The 18,793-nt window shown below is 40.7% G+C and overlaps 1 protein-coding gene across 1 annotated transcript in view; it reads right to left on the minus strand.

Annotated features, from left to right (window-relative positions):
• The window catches only part of CYB5B (cytochrome b5 type B), a 37,648-nt gene extending 20,315 nt beyond the window's left edge, over positions 1 to 17,333 (minus strand). The window contains exon 1 of the mRNA XM_082711769.1: positions 17,018 to 17,333. Within this exon, the coding sequence (XP_082567895.1) occupies positions 17,018 to 17,179 (162 nt within the window). The 5' untranslated portion in view covers positions 17,180 to 17,333. The remainder of the gene's footprint in view (positions 1 to 17,017) is intronic.
• Between the last annotated feature and the right edge of the window lie 1,460 nt (positions 17,334 to 18,793).

Raw genomic sequence — 18,793 nt, forward strand, 5'->3', positions numbered from 1 at the left:
TATATTTTACTGTATATTCAATACTGTGTATTTAATACTGTATATCCATTTCAATCATTATGCTACAATTTTTATTGAGTACTTATTTGATAAAGTAGGCAATGATAAATGAAAGTTTTCATGTTTTTATAAAAATGAATTCATATCATATACACTGTCTTATAGCCTGATTTTTTTTTTTCACTGAGGCAAGGAAGGTTGGAGTGGTCAAAAAACCCAAGGTTTACTACCTTTCACTTCAATATGTGGTTTTACTACAGATGGTTTAGAACAAGCAGAAGATTTCAGGGAAACTTGGTGACTATTTTAGAACTCTATAAACTTCAGATACTCTTTAAAATCAAATGGCAGGGCGCCTAGGTGGCCCAGTTGGTTAAGCGGCTGCCTTTGGCTCAGGTCATGATCCCGGAGTCCTGGGGTCGAGTCCTGCATCCGGCTCCCAGCTCCATGGGGAGTCTGCTTCTCCCTCTGACCTTCTCCCCTCTCATGCTCTCTCCCCCTCACTCTCTCTCAAATAAATGAGTAAAATCTTTTAACAAAATAAAATAAATCAAATAAAATCAAATGGCAGGGGCACCTGGGTGGCTCAGTTGTTGTGTCTGCCTTCAGCTTGGGTCATGATCCTAGAATCCTGGGATCAAGACCCCATCAAACATCAAGCAGCAATCAGGCTCCCTGCTCAGTAGGAAGCCTGCTTCTTCCTATCCCACTCGCCCTGCTTGTATTCCCTCTCTCCCTGTCTCGCTGTCAAAAAAATAAATAAAATCTTTAAAAAAATAAAAAAATAAAATGGCAGGGGTACCTCGGGTGGTTGGTTGAGAACCTGACTTTCGGCTCAGGTCATGGTCTCAGGGTCATGAGTTTGAGCCCTGTGTGAGCACGGAGTCTACATGAGATTCTCTCCCTCTGTCCCCACGCCCCTGCACTCTCTCTCAAATAAACTAATTAAAATAATTAATTAAAATAAAATGGCAATGCAGCTGAAGGCAGTGCATTAGGCCGGAGGCCACAGCACAGCCATGGCCAGTTCTGGAACAAGGTAATATCCAGGCTCAGGGCCTGGCCTAGGACTCTGACTAGGCTGGCTCTCAATAAATAAGAGCAAGGTGGGAGAGGTGCCTGACTGGCTCAATTGGTAAAGCATGTAACCCTGCAACAGGGCTGCACACTGAGTGTGAAGATTACATAAAAATAAAATCTTTAGGGGGTGCCTAGATGGCTCAGTCAGTTAAGTGCCTGACTCTTGATTCCAGCTCAGGTCAGGATCTCAGGGCTGTGAGATCCAGCCCCGAGTCTGACTCTGTGCTGGGCATGCAGCCTGCTTAAGATTCTCTCTCCCTCTCCCTCTGTCCCTCCACACCTAATAAAATAAAATAAAATAAAATCTTAAAAAAAGGGGGGGGGCGTCTGGGAGGCTCAGAAGCTTAAGCCTCTGCCTTCAGCTCAGGTCATGGTCTCAGGATCCTGGGATGGAGCCCCACATGGGGCTCTCTGCTCAGCAGGGAGCCTGCTTCCCCCTCTCTGCCTACCTTTCTGCCTACCTGTGATCTCTCTGTCAAATAAATAAATAAGATTTAAAAAAAGATAGCAGGAGCTGCAGCTCAACTCCAATGTGAGTCTCTAGTGGCCCTAGATGGTCCATGTTCACCATCACCGGCTCTGTGGGCATGATCCACCACTATGTGTCCATCCTGCTGCAGAGTGACAAGAAACTCACTCAGGACCAAGTATTTGACAGCTGAAGTCCTATTACATAGCACAGTCCTCAGGGAAAATAGAAATATTCCCAAACAGTCCTTCTTGACATGAAAATATTACTTCCAACACCACAAAGGACAGATTTTTCAAAAAACTAAAGAGAAAACAGTACTACCTTCTCTTATGACTGATTCCACTATGCTCACAGACATGGTGAAAGGGAATTTAACAAATGTCATCCCAATCATTCTAACTAGTGAATGGATAAACATGACCTGCTCAGGCTTTGTTACAACCAAAGGCCTATTTCTACTGATGCTGTTTTTTAAGCCTATGCTATAGGAAGAAATTCAACTACTAACATTAGCTGCATCTGAGTACATGCTACATCCTGGTAATTCTACGTATTTGGGATTCAGAGCATTTATTCTTTCATTCTGGGCCAAAATGAAGCCAATGACCAACCAAGAACAATCCAGGCAGGCACGCCTGGATGGCTCAGTAGGTTGAGCATCTGCCTTTGGCTCAGGTCATGATCCCAGTGTCCTGGGATCAAGCCCCGAACTAGGTTCTCAATCCCTCTTCTTCCTCTCTCTCTGCTGCTCCCCCTGCTTGTGCCCTCTCGCTCTGTCAAGTAAATAAATGAAATCTTAAAAAAAAAAAAAAAAAGCAATCCAGGCCAAGATGACTGGAGCAGCCACAGCCAAGCCCATAGACAGCAACAAAGCTTTCAAGGCAAAATGGAAAGTTCTGGAGCTAACAGGCTGCCAGTGGGCACTTGCTGATGTCAAAGAGGAGCTCAAGGCCAAAGATCTCCACTTTGAAGGCATGTTCAAAAAACAATTGTAGACCTCTATTTACTGAAGCAGCGATTAGCTCTGTTGGGAACAGAGTAGCCTGTAACCTTGTAAGCTGTTTAAGCTGGGCCTCTCAGAATAAAAAGAACACGTGAGCCCGTGGACGTGCAAAAAGGTCCATTTTTGTCTGAGCCAGGTTTCCCTTTATGTTTGAAACTGGAGGAAATGACTGTGTTTGGGGTGACTTACAGGGAAAGAACTATTTTTTTAAAAAGATTTTATTTATTTATTTAAGACACAGAGAGAGAGATCACAAGTAGGCAGAGCAGCAGGCAGAGAGAGAGGAGAAAGCAGGCTCCCCACCAAGCGGAGAGCCCAACGCAGGGCTCAATCCCAGGACCCCAAGACCATAACTTGAGCCAAAGGCAGATTAACCTACTGAGCCACCCAGGTGCCACATGGGGAAAGAACTATTTTTTTCATGTATTCATATTTAGCTATGTGCAGGGTTTTGTTTTGTTTTTTTTTAGATTTTATTTATTTGTCAGAGAGCCAGATCATGCAGAAGCAGGCTCCCCACTGAGCAAGGAGCTCGATGTGGGACTTGATCCCAGGACCCTATGATCACGATCTGAACTGAAGGCAGCGGCTTAACCCACTGAGCCACTCGGGCGTCCCAAGGGAAGTAACTATTTTTAAAATGTTTAAAAATTCCCTTCTGGGGGCACCTGAGTGCCTCAGTGGGTTAAAGCCTCTGTATTTGGCTCAGGTCATGATCTCAGGGTCCTGGGATCAAGCCCCGAATCGGGCTCTCTGCTCAGCAGGGAGCCTGCTTCCCCCTCTCTCTCTGCCTGCCTCTCTGCCTACTTGTGATCTCTCTCTGTCAAATAAATACATAAAACCTTAAAAAAAAATTCCCTTCTGGTGACAACAGAAATGAAAGGCAAAAAAAGGGGAAACTCAAGCTAGTGATAATATATAAAAATTTAGCAAAAATTCAATTTTTGGAAGAAACATTAACAATTATAATACTTACCATATACAATCAGCCTGACATCTAAATCACAGTAAACTCCGGTTTTCTTGGGATTCAGATAGCCTGAATTTTTTTTTTTTTTAAAGATTTTATTTATTTATTTGACAGAGAGAGATCACAGTAGACAGAGAGGCAGGCAGAGAGAGAGAGAGGGAAGCAGGCTCCCGCTGAGCAAAGAGCCCGATGCGGGCTCGATCCCAGGACCCTGAGATCATGACCTGAGCCGAAGGCAGCGGCTTAACCCACTGAGCCACCCAGGCGCCCGATAGCCTGAATTTTTAAATCTAATTTATGTACTAGTATTTAATAACTTCCTTTACAAAACTAATCATTTTATTAATGAAAATTTACTACGTATAAGCAAAACAAATATCCCTGCATTGTTCATTTTGAGCCTACAGAATGACACAAAGAGCAAAGGTATCAAAACTTAATTCAAATAAATTATTTTTCAGAATGAATACTCAGGGCCAAGATAGACTTAACAAACCTTCTATGTCTCTAAAAACTGTCCAGGGAAAATTGATGACCCTGAGACACTGTGGTATTCTCAAGTGCCTTAAGGAATGACCATTTACAGGTTAAATGGGATATTTTTCATGTGCATTCAGAATACATCAAATCAGTTGAAAAAAAAAAATCAATGGCTCTGTCCTATACTATGGTGACTCAACTGAACTAAAGAACCAGTCATTCTGGATAAGAGTTTATACATCATTTTAAGAAGGTAGAGAGGGCAAGTGCTGCCAGAAATATAGAGAAAAGCTGCCCAGAAATAACTGTCTGGATTAAATGTCCTGGGGAAGTGGCAGGGTGCCATTCCTGAATCAAGAAGTGAATGTAATTTGCATGTTGAGTACTGTAATCAAAAGTGGATGACTCTTGACTCTACAAATTAAACCACTTTGTTTTCTCTTTAAAAGGCAAATCAATTTTATAGAAGTAGAACTGGGGAGGTCAGAATAAGATCTGGGGATCCAATTAATGTCAATATCCTGGTTGTGGTACTGTACTACAGTTGTTTATTTTAAATACTTGATTTACTTATTTGAGAGAAAAAGTGTGCATGAGCACACATAGTTAGGGAAGGAGGGGCTGAGGGAGAGGGAGAAGCAGACTCATCAATGAGCAGGGAGCCCAATGAGGGGCTATCCCAGGAGCCCCTGTACTACAGTTTTACAAAATGTTATCACTGGGGGAAATGGGTAGAATATACAAGGGATCTATTATTTTTTACGTACATATGAATCTACAATTATTTCAATAAAACTTTTAATTAAAAAATCACATTGAATTCCCTAAGTATATACCCAAAAGAAAGGTGTATAGATATATGAACTTGTATACACACACAAATGATCATAGCAGCACTATTTGTTATGACCCTAAACCTGAATACCCAATGCCTGGGCTGCCTGGGTGGTGCAGTCCATTAACTGTTGGGACTCTTGATTTTAGCTCACGTCATGATCTCAGGGTCACGAGATGGAGCCCCACATCAGGCTCTGCACTCAGCAGAGAGACTACTTGAGATTCTTTCTGTCCCTCTCCCTCTGCCATTCTCCCCTGCATGTGCTCATTCTCTAAAATTAAAAAGAAAAAAAAAAAGAAAGAAAAAAGAAAATCCAATGACCATAAGCAGAGTACAAATAAATCCATATAATCCTACAACAGAATCCTAATCAGTAATGAAAAAGACAAAACCACTGACATAACCAATATCCACAACACGAAAGAATACAAATGGTGTACAAAAAACACTAGAAATAAAACAATATACTGTGACACTCTCAGGGCGCCTAGTGGCTCAGTCAGTTAGGCAACTGCCTTTGTTTAGGTCAGGATTTCAGGGTCCTGGGATGGAGCTCCCTGCTCAGCAGGGAGTCTGCTTCTCCTTCTCCCTCCCTCCCCACCACTTGCGCAGGTGCCTGCGCACGCTCTCTCTCTCTCTCTCTCTTGCTCTCTAACAAGAAAATAAAACAAACAAAAAACCTGTGACTCTCTCCTTTGTAAAAAGTTCAAAAACAAAACAAATCTACAGGATTAAAGTCAATAGAGTGGGTACCTCCAGGGATGAAGAAGAAAGCAGTGATTAGGGGGCACAAGAAGTGTATACAGTTCTTTAAAGATTTTATTTATTCATTTAAAAGAGAGAAGGGTGGCAGAGGAGGGATGCAGAGGGAGAAGCAGACACCCTACTGAGCAGGGAGCCCAACACAGGGCTCAATCCCAGGACCCTAGGATCATGACCTGAGCCAAAGACAGATGCTTAGTTAACTGAGTCACCTGGGAGCCCCACATGCTGTTTAGTTCTAGACTCCAAATGGTGGTTACCCAAATGTGTTCGCTTACTAGAGTGAGGTCATATGACTAAATCTCAGGAATTTATAATTAATGGGAAAATAATTTCCAAAATATCACATATACAACTACCCTTGTATATACAGTCAAATGATCTTCCACAAGGGATGCCAGAGCCACTCACAATAGGGAAAAGGCAGTCTCTTCAATAAATTATGGGAAAAACTGGATATCCACATACAAAAGAATGAAGATGGACCCTTATAACACAGACAAGATGGACCCTTATAACAAGAGATAAACGTTAGCTGAAAATGGATTAAAGAACTAAATATTCAACCCCAAACTATAAAACTCCTAGAAGAAAAGCTTTAGGACACTGGATTTGATAATGCTTTACTGAATATGATACCAAAAGCATAGGCAACAAAAATAAAAACTGACAAATGGGAGTACATCAAACTTAAAATTTTTTATGCACCAAAGGACACGACCACCAAACTGAAAAAACCACCTACAAAATGAGAGAAAAGATACGTAAATCAAAAGGGGTTAATATCCAGAATACATAAAGAACTCCTAAAATTCAACAATGAAAACATTGAACAAAGTGATTAGAAAACAGGCAAAGGACTTAAGTAGACATTTCTCTGAAGATGATCTACAGATGGCCAGCAAGAATATGAAAAGATGCTTAACATAAGTAGTCACTGGGGAAATGCAAATAAAACCAAAATGAGGCCACATGCAGAAGAATGAAACTGGACCATTTCCTTATACCATACACAAAAATAGACTCAAAATGGATGAAAGACCTAACTGTGAGACGGGAATCCACCAAAATCCTGGAGGAGAACACAGGCAGCAACCTCTGTGACCTCAGCTGCAGCAAATTCTTGCTAAATATATCTCCAAAGGCAAAGAAAACAAAGGCAAAAATGAACTATAGGGACTTCATCAAGATAAAAAGCTTTCCCACAGCAAAGCAAACAGTCAGTAAAACCAAAAGACAACTGAAAGAATGGGAGAAGATATTTGCAAATGTCTTATCAGATAAAGGGCTGGTATCCAAAATCTATTAAAAACTTATCAACTTAAAGGACAAATAATCCAATCAAGAAATGGACAGAAGACAAGAACAGATTTCTCCCCCGACCCCAAAAAAAACAAAACAAAAACAAAAGAAAACAAAAAACCAAATGGCCAAAGACACACGAAAAAATGCTCAAGAGTCTGCTTCTCCCTTCCCCCTGCCTGCCACTCCCTTCTGCTTGTACTCTGTCAAATAATTAAATAAAATCTTTAAAAAAACAAAAACAAAACCCAAAGGTGAGTCTCCTATAGATAGCATCTTGTGAGATCCTGTATTTTTATTCATTCTGTCAACCTCTGTCTTTTTACTTAGGAATTAAATCCATTTAGAGGCTCCAGTATGCCTCAATTAGTTGAAACTTTGACTCTTGGTTTTGGCTCAGGTTGTGATGTCAGGGGCTTGCAATTCTCTCCCTCCCTTATCCTGTGTCCCTAACCCCACTTGTGCACATGCATGTGCACTTTTTCTCAAATAATCTTTTTTAAAAGGAATTTAATCCATTTACATTTAAAGTAATTATGGATGAGGAGGGACTTAACTCTCAAAATTAAAAACTTCTGTACATCAAAGGGCATTACCAAGAAAGTGAAATGAAAAGCTACAGAATGGGAGAAAAATATCTGCAAATCCAATAATTAATAGAGGATTGATATATACAAAGAAATCCAACTTTAAAGCAAAAAGACAAACAATTCAATTGAAAAATGGGCAAAGAACTTGATTAGATAGTTCTCCAAAGAAGATACACAGAGGACCAGTCAATACATGAACATGTATTTAGTCATTAGGCAAATACAAGTCAAACCACAGTGAGGTACCAGTTTACACCTGGCTAGGATGGCTATAAGTAAAAAAACAGTAAGTGTTGGATACAGTGTGGGAAAACTGGAACCCTCATTCACTCCCTGTGGAAATGTAAAATGCTGCTGTGGAAAACAGTTTAGAGTTCCACAAAAAACACAGTATAGCTGTATGACTGAGCAATTCCACTCTGCAGTATATCCAAATGAACTGAAAACAAGCACTCTGATAGATACTTGTATGCCAATGCTCACTGCAGTATTGTTCACAAATAGCTAAAAGATGGAAACAATCCAAGTGTCCATTGATGAATGGCTGAATGGACAAACAGAATGCAGTGTACATACATATAGTGGAATGTTATTCAGCCTTAAAAAGAAATTCTGACACATGCTACAACATGGATGAACACTGAAGACATTATATTAAGTGAAACAAGCTAGATACAAAAGGGCAAATATCGAATTATTCAATTTATATGTGGTACCAAGAATAGTCAAATTCATAAAGACAGAAAAATCGAACAGTGACTATTAGGGGCTAGGGGCGGGGGCAATGGCGTTATTATTTAATGGCTACAGTTTCACTTTGGGAGGACGAAAAACTTCTGGAGATTAATGGTGGTGAGAGTTACACAATGACATGCATGAACTTAATGCCACAGAATTGTACAATTAAACATGGTTGAAATAATCAATTTCATGTTATGCATATTTTACCACAGTAAAAATTTTAAAAACCAAAACATGTTGAGTGAAACGAGCCAGACACCAAAGGACCAATATTTTATGGTGCCATCTACTCGAGGTATCCAGAATTAAGCAATTCTAAAGAGACAAAGCAGACTAGAAGTTATCAGAGGAAGAGTGATGAGGGGGTAGTTATTGCCTAGCGGTAACAAAATTCTGCTTGAAGTGATGAAGAAGTTTATAAACAGTTATCAGTCTTGATTGGTTGTACAATACTGTGAATGAAATTAATGCCACTTAAGTGTACAACTGATTAAATGAAAAATTCTGTTAATATGTTTTACCAAATAAAAAATAACAAAACTAGGTTATATATGCCTACAATTAATATTAGCCAAAAACTTACTTTTGTCTGAATCAGAGCAAAACAAAACAAATGAGACCATTAAGAGTTTCTTTCAGGGGTTAACCTGAATAATCTACATAGAGGCCCTACACTATTCAAATCTATTGGAAAATCATAAATTTCTCCCCCTTTTTATTCAGTAAATCTAACAGAAAAATCTCCCACTTTTTCTAGGACTTGCTCTGCTTTTAAATCTCGTATGAATTTACCAAAAATTTATTTTGACTTGGATAGCCTTTATGTTTTAAGACTAATGGACCTTTTGTCCTAGCTTTTATTATGTAAGTAGTTACACAATATTACAAAGAAAATGTTTTAAATAAATGACACTACAACCAAAATTTAAACTTTCAAAAGGGACAAAACAATGACTGTGATCCATTCATTTCTCTCTCAGTCCAGCAATAATCAAGTGAAATACTTCAAAGATACAAAGGAAATTTTGTGATGTCCCCTAGTGAAGGATTTCAGACAGTTCATCTGTCCAAAGCCTATGTGGTAGGGAGGAAGCCTTTTGGTACTTTCTTAAGTTCATTTACTAAGTATTATTGAAAAGAAGAAGAGGGGTGCCTGGGTGGCTCAGTGGGTTAAAGCCTCTGCCTTCCGCTCAGGGCTTGATCCCAGCCCCGCCCGCATCAAGCTCTCTGCTCAGCAGAGAGCCTGCTTTCTCCTCTCTCTCTATGTGCCTGCCTCTCTGCCTACTTGTGATCTCTGTCTGTCAAATAAATAAATAAAATCTTTTACAAATTTTTTGGAAAAAAAAAGAAAAGAAGAAAATTGTGTTTTAATACAGTAAAGAAAGAGGGCAAATTACTAACAGAAAATATACTTTCAGATTACTAATTTTATGCAAAGGACAGGGGTCAGAGGGCAGAAAAGAAGAGAATGCAAAGGACAGGGAATAAAAAATCATAATGGGAAGAAATTACACAAATTCTCTATGAGTGGAAATCCCATAATGATGTAATAAAAATGCAGCAATAAGGATATGCTAAAGACCACTAGGCTTAGAAAATAAAATCTAGAAACATTCAGATTTGGAAGCTGCAAAATTAAGCTGGGTGATGAGAAGAACCGCTACCCTAACAGATAGGCAGAATATCTCATCAAAATGAGATATAGAGATTAAAATTCTGGACAGGGCAAAAACCACTTTCGAAACAACAGTCTGACAGGGCAGAGAAAGATGACACACCTGAGTGGTGAACAGGAGGAAACCATGGGGGTCCACACGTTTTCATTCGCATTCGCTTTAAGAGCCCAGTAAAGTAGTGGTGTCATCTAGGAGAGGCTAACATGAGCGCTGCCAGAAAGGGCGTAACCTGGGCAGTCAGACATCCCTGCCCAGGGATGAAATCTCAGGTCTTCAGGTCCAATCATAACTCATCCCCACCAGATTAAATCCCACTACCATAGATTTTCACAATTCCTTAGGTACCTTCATAGTATTCATTTATGACAACCGTCATTATTTATTAGACATTAACCTGCTAGACTATAAGCTCCATTAGAACATCGACCGTGGTTGATTTTTTCATGGCTGTATTCTAGAACACAGTATGCTTGGAACATAGTGAGATCTACAGAGAGAGCTCAGTCTGCCCTCCTCTGTCCCATTCGCCGCCCCCAACCCCATCTCATGCCCAAATGCAAAACAAATAAATGAAAGTCAATTTGGTCATCAGAGGATCTCACCTGGACAGTACTGGAGGTTAAATTTTCCCTCATTTTATTTCTAGCTTTCCCTAGGACTAACCACTTACAACTACTCAAGAAAAGAAAGTATTCTTGGGGCTCCTGGGTGGCTCAGTTGGTTAAACATCTGCCTTTTGCTCAGTTCATGATCCTGGGGCCCTGGGATGGAACCCTGTGTTGGGTTCCCTGCTCCCTCTGCCCCTCCCCCTGCTTGTACTGGCAATCTCTCTGAAATAAATAAATAAAATCTTTATTTAAAAAAGTATTCTTCCTATAGATTTGTTAATTTCACAAGCTAGATGACAATCAAATTATACTTTCTTTTCACCAGCCTTAGAGAAATGAGTAAGGACTGTTATTAGTCAGGCTCTGAAGATTTCAGGGGTACCATCAGTACCCTGATATCAAACACAGCCTGTGTTCTTTCTTGCATGATAATGACTTGTGAACAGAGCTCATTCTCCCTCACAAGCCCAAGACATCCACTTCACCTTTACATCTTCAGAGCACCTGTCACTTAAGCACTCAAAAGATGCTACAGGGAACAAGTAAGTTTTATTACTAATAAAAATAATTTCATCAAACATTCAGTGGCCCCTAACACTTACTGAGCTCTTTATGCCAGGTACCACAAGACTTTATATGCATTATTTATATCAACTGTCGTAACAACTCTGTGGAGTACATACAAGTATTTCTATTTTATAGATGGGAAAGGCCCTGACAGAGCTATTTGCCCAAGGTTATACAACTACTAAGTGGTGAAACAGTAAACTGAACCAGATATTTGGACCCCAAAGCCAGTACCCAGACATTACAATTATATTTCACCTATACGAGGAACCAGATTTTCTTTATATATATTTTTTTTAATTTCATTTTAAGATTTATTTGCCAGAGAGGAGGAGAAAGAGAGCACAAGCAGGAAAATGGCAGGCAGAGGAACAAGCATTCAATTATAAATGGCCAAGATAAAACAGACACTTCACGAAAGTCCATACAAATGGCCAATCATACCATGATGATACCCAGTTATCATTCGTCATCAAGGATATGTAAGTTAAAACCATAAATTATATGCCAGCACAGCACATACCCTTTAGATTGGTTCAAAGAACAATGACCGACACTGCGTGTCAAGGAGGGTGGGGAGAACTGGAAAACCACATACCACTGGGTGTATAAACTGCTGATACATAGGAAAAAACAAAGATAAATCTAAGATACGTGATGCCAAAGACACTAGACACAAAAAAGTGATACCGTTGTTCTACAGGGTTAGAAATAGGGGCACCTGGGTAGCTCAGTGGGTTGCCTCTTGATTTCAGCTCAGGTTACGATCTCAGGGTCTCGGGATCAATACCCAAGATGGGAAATCTGCTTGAGATTCTCTCCCCTCTCCCACTGCACCCCACCCCGAAGTCAAAAAATAAATCTTAAAAAGTAAAGGAATGGGCTGTTAGAAGTTAAAAGAAAAATTACAGGTAAAACACTCAGAATAATAAGTACCAGTGAACACTATTTGTACTACTAAAACAAATCAATGAATAGATACTATAATTCAATTAAGGAATACTATGATTGGTGTCCCTCACTGGCTCAGTCAGAGGAGCCTACAACTCTTGATCTGCATTGTAAGTTCAAGCCTCCTATTGTGATTACTAAAAAAAAAACAAAAAAACAAACTTAAAAAAAAAAAAAGGAATACTACAATTCTTTTTACATATTTATTTGTACACATTTGTATATACTGGTATATACACGAAAGATGCAGAAAGATTCAAACAAATCCTTGGGATAGATAAGAGTTTTACTTTCTTCCATTCTGTATCGATTTTCCCTCCAAACTATTCTTGACTCCTAGCTGAAAATAATCTACTGGAAAAGCAAAGTGCTTCAATGTCACTTCCATCTTAGGCTTCAATGGTTTTCCAATACATTTAGGATCAAATCCATACCACCTACCCTCCCTTGCCTGACCTGGGTCCCACCAAGCTCTCTTGCCATTCTTGGATCTTCACTGGCTGTACCACTGCCACAGCTGCTTTCAGTCCCACTGATGGGCCAAACTCTTGCTTCACTCTGCAAATGCCTCAGAATGTACTTTTCTCTTCCTGAAGCCAGCTTCTTCACCTCAGCTCTATTAAAAGTCATCCCACAGCTTTCCAGATCACACTTTTTTTTAAGATGTTATTTATTTATAGGCAGAGAGAGGAGGAAGCAGGCTCCCTGCCGAGCATAGAGCCCAATGCGGGGCTCGATCCCAGGACCCCGGGATCATAACCCGAGCCAAAAGCAGAGGCTTTAACCCACTGAGCCACCCAGGTGCCCCCAGATCACTTTTAATAAAGTAAGTCTTCTGGAATGCCTGGCTGGCTCAGTTGGTACAGCATACGACTCTTGATCTCAGGGTTGTGAGATCAAGCCCCAGACTAGGAGTAGAATTTTACTTAATTAAAAAAAAATTAGGGACGCCTGGGTGGCTCAGTTGGTTAAGCAGCTGCCTTCGGCTCAGGTTATGATCCCAGCGTCCTGGGATCGAGTCCCACATCGGGCTCCCTGCTCGGCGGGGAACCTGCTTCTCCCTCTGCCTCTGCCTGCCATTCTGTCTGCCTGTGTTTGCTCTCTCTGACAAATAAATAAATAAAATCTTTAAAAAAAAAAAAAAAATTAAACACTGATTTTTCTTTCTCAATTCCTATTTGCTTCCTTTGCAGAAAGCACCTTCATTGAGCATCTTTCTACTTCTGTTTTCTATGGTCTTTCCTCAAAGAGCAGGCTCAAGAGGACAGGACCATATTTTTATTTGCCACCAGGGCCTACTACCATTGCACCTGGTAACAGCTAAGGAATACCTGTTGAATGCTATCTCATTTGTGAGGCAAGCCTTATAGTAATATTCCCACTTATGCCCATAGCCACTTAAAAAATACCCAGAATTGGGTTATGGATGTTGGGGGAGGGTATGTGCTATGGTGAATGCTGGGGAAGTGTGTAAGCCTGATTCACAGTACCCCTGGGGCTAATAATACATTATATGTTAATTTAAAAAAATTTTTTTTAAAAACCTAGAAAACTTTAAAATATCACAATGTGGTATTTAAGCTATTCTTTTTAGAAACGGTTATTTATACATAAGATAATGGCTTCCAAACTTCTCTGACTTGTGATACACAGTAAGAAAATTAGAATATTAACTGAAACAAAGGCTCATAAAATCATACCTACCCTTGCTAAGGGAGCTGTACTTTGTTATCTTCTAGTCATTGTCATAGACAGCATAACCATTTTTAGGTGCTCTTTCTATATTACTAAAAGTGCAAAGACGATGATGAATGATGTGTACTGCTGCAAGGTTTGGTTTATCATTCACGATTTCAATAAATTAAACCAGTACTACTAATTCAAAAATGCAAAATTAATGTTAGGGGAAAAGTAATCCAATTACCTTACCAATTCAAAATTATCATACTCAAACTCCTGAATAATATCATAACCACATTCATTAAAAAAAAAAAAAAGGCAACCTACAGACACAGGATTTTTCAGATTAGGAACCCCTTTCTAAGGATGAACCCCAAAGTGATTTCAGATTGTAAAGAAAGAATGAGAACTGGCAGAGGTCTCCCATCTCATCTAATACCAATTCTACTCTTCCTGACCTACAGGCCAAAAACCTTGGTGCCATTTTTGACGACTTCTCTCACTCTTCAAATCTAATGCATCATTAAATCCAATTGCCTCTACCATCACAACACATCCAGGGGCGCCTGGGTGGCCCAGCTAGTTAAGGGACAAACTCTTGGTTTTGGCTCATGTCGTGATTTCAGAGATGGAATCCCACGTCATGCTCCGCTTGACTCTCTTGCCTGCTCCCCCTGCCGTTTCCACCCCAACCCTGACAAAATAAGCAAACCTTAAAAAACAATAGCAACAACAACAAAAACCCCACACATCCAAAATCTGAGAGCTCTCACCACCCCTCATTGCCACCAGCCTGGTCCAAGCCACCGCCACCTCTGACCCCATCTACAACAGCCTCCTACTTGGGCTCCTCAATTCTCTTTGCCCTTCTCCAGTCTTCTAAATCAGGCAGTCAGAGTGATACCATTAAACCATGAAGCCACATCACAACACTCCCCTGCTCCAGTGTGGGTTCGTTCCTAGCCCATACAAAGTCAAAATCCTTCCTACAACCTGCAAAGAAAGCGGTACTGGATCTGCCCTCGCCTAATCATGTTCACCTCCTCTCCTACTACCCAGCCACTCCGGCCTCCCTTGTCCTCCAACACCACCAGACATACTCCCGCCTCAAGGCCTTCGAACCTGCTCCCTCTGACAGTCATGCTCTTCCGCAGATAATCACATGGCTAGCTCCATTAACTTCCTTCTGGCCTTTAGTCTAGTCATCTTAATAAAAAACACTCTGGGCATCATACCTAAAATTTCAACCCCTTACCCTTACACCCTCACCCCATATACATCTACAGTTCTCTTCTCTACTTTATTTTTCTTCTTAGAACCTACCACTATGTAACACAGCATATATTATAGTTACTTTTGGCTTATTGTCCACTCCCCGCACATTCATCTCCAGAAGGCATAAATACAGCATATTCACTGCTTTATTCTAAGCACCTAGAATAGTATCAGACACCTAACAGACACTTCAGATTATATCACAGACAATTCAGATAAATATCTGAATGAACAAGTCAATGAATGAATAGCCTTGGAATGAACAAGAATATAGGAACAGAGAGACTAGAACAGGTAAGTAAGAAGAGCTAACTGCAGGTAAAGAAAAAGAGCTGTGGCTCAAGATTTGTGGGCGGCTCTGGCATACCTGTGAGGCCTCTGTCTCTACCAACATTGTGAACCGGGTTAGCAACCACTACTCAAGATTGAACTAAGGTCCACGACAAGCACTGAGTGTTCCATGCAAGTTCATTATGTATTCTAAATCAATCAAGAAGAAATTGGGGGGAAATGAAACCACAAATGAAAAACATCATTACCTACCCCTATGAACTATGCTTTAACAGGCTACAACCCACAACTTTAACTTACCATGAGGCATACACCAAAGGACTAAGCTAAGGGTAGAATTCAGAAGTAATGCTATGTACACAAGAGAAATCAAGGGATCTATCGAAATCAGATTCGGCCACTCATCAATCAAAATCTCTGCGAACTTGTTTCTCATTCTGTTAACATAAGGATCACTACACCCAAGTCACTCTCAACTAGTTATCCATGGATGAAATAATGAGAAAGTACTTTTAAAGTACCCTTTAAAAGCATAAAGGGCCATACCCCATTCAAATACAAGTTACTAAATTCTAAGATGTTAATTTACTGGCCATTAAGGTTTATTAAAAACAATGTCCTTTTGGGAAACTTTACATTTCAAATTTTTTTTATAGATTTATGAATCTGAATATAGAAAAAATATCTTACTAGTATATTTGATTCACGGAAAGAACTAACAAAAATTAAGTTTTTCTCAGTTACAAGGTTATACTGTGCAGGAATTTCCAAGGAATTCACCCCAAGATTTTATTACTCAAAATGATACACACCAAAAAAAAATATGTGTTAATATGTGTATATACATAAATACCTCAAAGTCTCATGGATTGGGGTTTGTGGACTGTCTGTCAAGAAGCAAGAGGGAACTTTTTAGGGTGATGGAAATCCTCTGTCTTAAAAGGGAGTGTGATTATGTGGATGAATACATCTATCAAAACTCACTAAACTGTACATTTTAATTGGGCACAATTTCTGTATGTAAAGTACACCTCACTATGCTTAGACAAAAGTCTATCCTGTTTCCTTAAATTAAAAAAATAAATAAATAACAACACTCAATTGCACCATGGTTTCAAGAACTTTCACAATGAGATCTAATGCAACAGGTTTGAAGATTTAACAAAGAGGGTGAATCAAGGACTATAAAAGTTAACTCATGACCTTCTGGCCTCAAGGTCAACTCAAATTAATAGAAAATAAAGGTAGCATAGTCAGAGGGTAAAAAATCTGTTTCTTCACAGGAAAACCTGAAATGAATTACTTCAGAGGGCGCAGTGGGAAGAGCACAGGTTCAGAGCCCTTGAAACATAAGAGTGGAATGGTTATAGGCTGTTAAGCGTGTGACCTTGAGAGTCCTCAGTCCCTGAGGCTCAGTTTCCCTTTCTGTAAAATGGGGATAATGACGTCTTAATGATGGCTTCAAAGTTTGACCTGGCAAACAGTTAAGTATTTAATATAAGAGATGCAATACATGGCATTATTGAAGGCTCCAGAATTTAGTGCTGGTTAGAAATGCATGCAGAACTAAGGCCCCTCTGTTCCCGTCTAGGGGAGCTGTGGTCCCTTCCGTTCGCCTTATCGCCCTCAGACGGGCTTCACTTCCCTCCTACACACACCCTGCCACTTTTCCGGTCCGGACCACCCCTCACCCGTGCAGCTCCCAAGGGCCGCCCACCTCCCGGGCCCCACCTCGTTGAGGAAACGGGTGATATCGTAGACTCGCCCGTGGATCACCAGCCAGATCTCCTTCATGGAGTTGCGCTTCGCCACTTCCTCCAATCGATAATAGGTAACGGAGTTCTCGACCCCTTGCCTTTTCCCATCGCTGTCGCTTGCTTCCACAGTCGCCATTGGGCCTGAATTAGCTCTTCTCCACCACTAACCGGGTTTCCGAGGTTAACTTCCTCGAGGTGCACCTACTGTTCAGTCCTCCCCGGCTTCCGTAACTAAGGCCCTTACGGTCGTCGGAGGGATCCTGGCAACCGCCAATCACGCTTCCGAGTAGTTCCTGGTTCGTTTTTCTTCTTACCAATGAAATAACGGATTCAGATTTAAGTCCCGCCCCCCCCTTTCCGCCCAATCCTTGGGGCGTAGGCCTGGTTCGAGGTCCAACTAACCAATCAGGATCGTCTATCCCTCCAATCTCACCAACCAGGTACCGTGATTTTGGAAAAAGGCCTAATGGAGACGGGTTGACGGCGGTTACACAAGAGAGGTTTCCCTTTTACTTAGTGTAGCGGCCTGCGGAGTCCTGGAAGTGAGGGCGGAGTCTCCATTTTCCCGTTTCCCTTCTTTTCCCTTCCCTTCGCCGTGACCTCTCCGCGCGAAGCTTCTTTCCCCCACCTCCCGTGCAGCCCGTATTCGAGCCCGGGTTTAAACTTTTTTTTTTTTTTTGCAACCTTCAGGCTGTGACCGGACGACTCAAACGTCTAAGTCTCATTTTCCTCACCAGTATAATGGGCGAGATAACCTTGTTTGATCAATTAAATGAGAACGTGTATCTCCACAGCGCTAGGCACACAGTAATCAGGCACGAATGACAGCGGTGCTAAAAAAAAGGGGCGGGGGGGGGGGGCAGGGTCGTAATTCGCCTAGGCCATTGACAGGTAGTTTCCCAAGTTTTTGCCACTACTTAGAATCTGATTCAGTTATATCTCAAAGTTGGGAAAGGGGGATCTGATTTTTGAACGAATTATCTGGTGATCAGAACAGAGCTATGCTATTCTCGTTTCTTAGTGTTCTAAAATAAAATTCACCTCAACTATTCCCATCTAGGGATCCCAGCATTTAGGGATTCCAAGCTTGGTTGATATGCAGTGTTGTAAGCTCCTCATTTTTAACTGCCATTACAACTGACAAATTGACATGTAATGCCCTTTTCATCCTGTCACTCTCCCAGACGCTCCACAATCCATCATCAACCCCTTTTACTAATATTTTCCACCATTCCTTTTATAAGACTTGTGTACCAGCCACTGACTCCTAAACCTGCTGTTAATAAAACCACTTCTGTGATCATACCAAGTACACCAACTCTCTTCCTTCCAGTGCCTACTCACTTTCAAGCTCATCCTGAAATTCTTTTTCAAAAACTCTGCTGGCATTCCAGCCTCCATGGTCCCATCCCCTACAGCACCTAAGCATATTACTATTTCAGGAAACCCCCTGTATCTGTAAATCTTAAGTTTCCATATCTTACCTCCCAATTGAGACTGAAAAATATGAGAGAAATCCCATATGATTTTCTTAGGATTTTCCACAAACTAGATTCAAAGACTTAAATTCATTTCAGAGATATTTACTGAACATTTCCTATGTCACAAGTACTGTGGTAGGCTTGGTGATAGAAAAGTAACATAAGAAATAAACGTTCTGAGGGCACCTCTGTCTGCCTTCAGCTCAGGTCATGATTTCAGGGTCCTGGGATCAAGCCCCACAAGGAGCTCCCTGCTCAATGGGGAGCTT

This window comes from Mustela nivalis (assembly GCF_964662115.1).
Source record: "Mustela nivalis genome assembly, chromosome: 18".
Lineage (NCBI taxonomy): Eukaryota > Metazoa > Chordata > Mammalia > Carnivora > Mustelidae > Mustela > Mustela nivalis.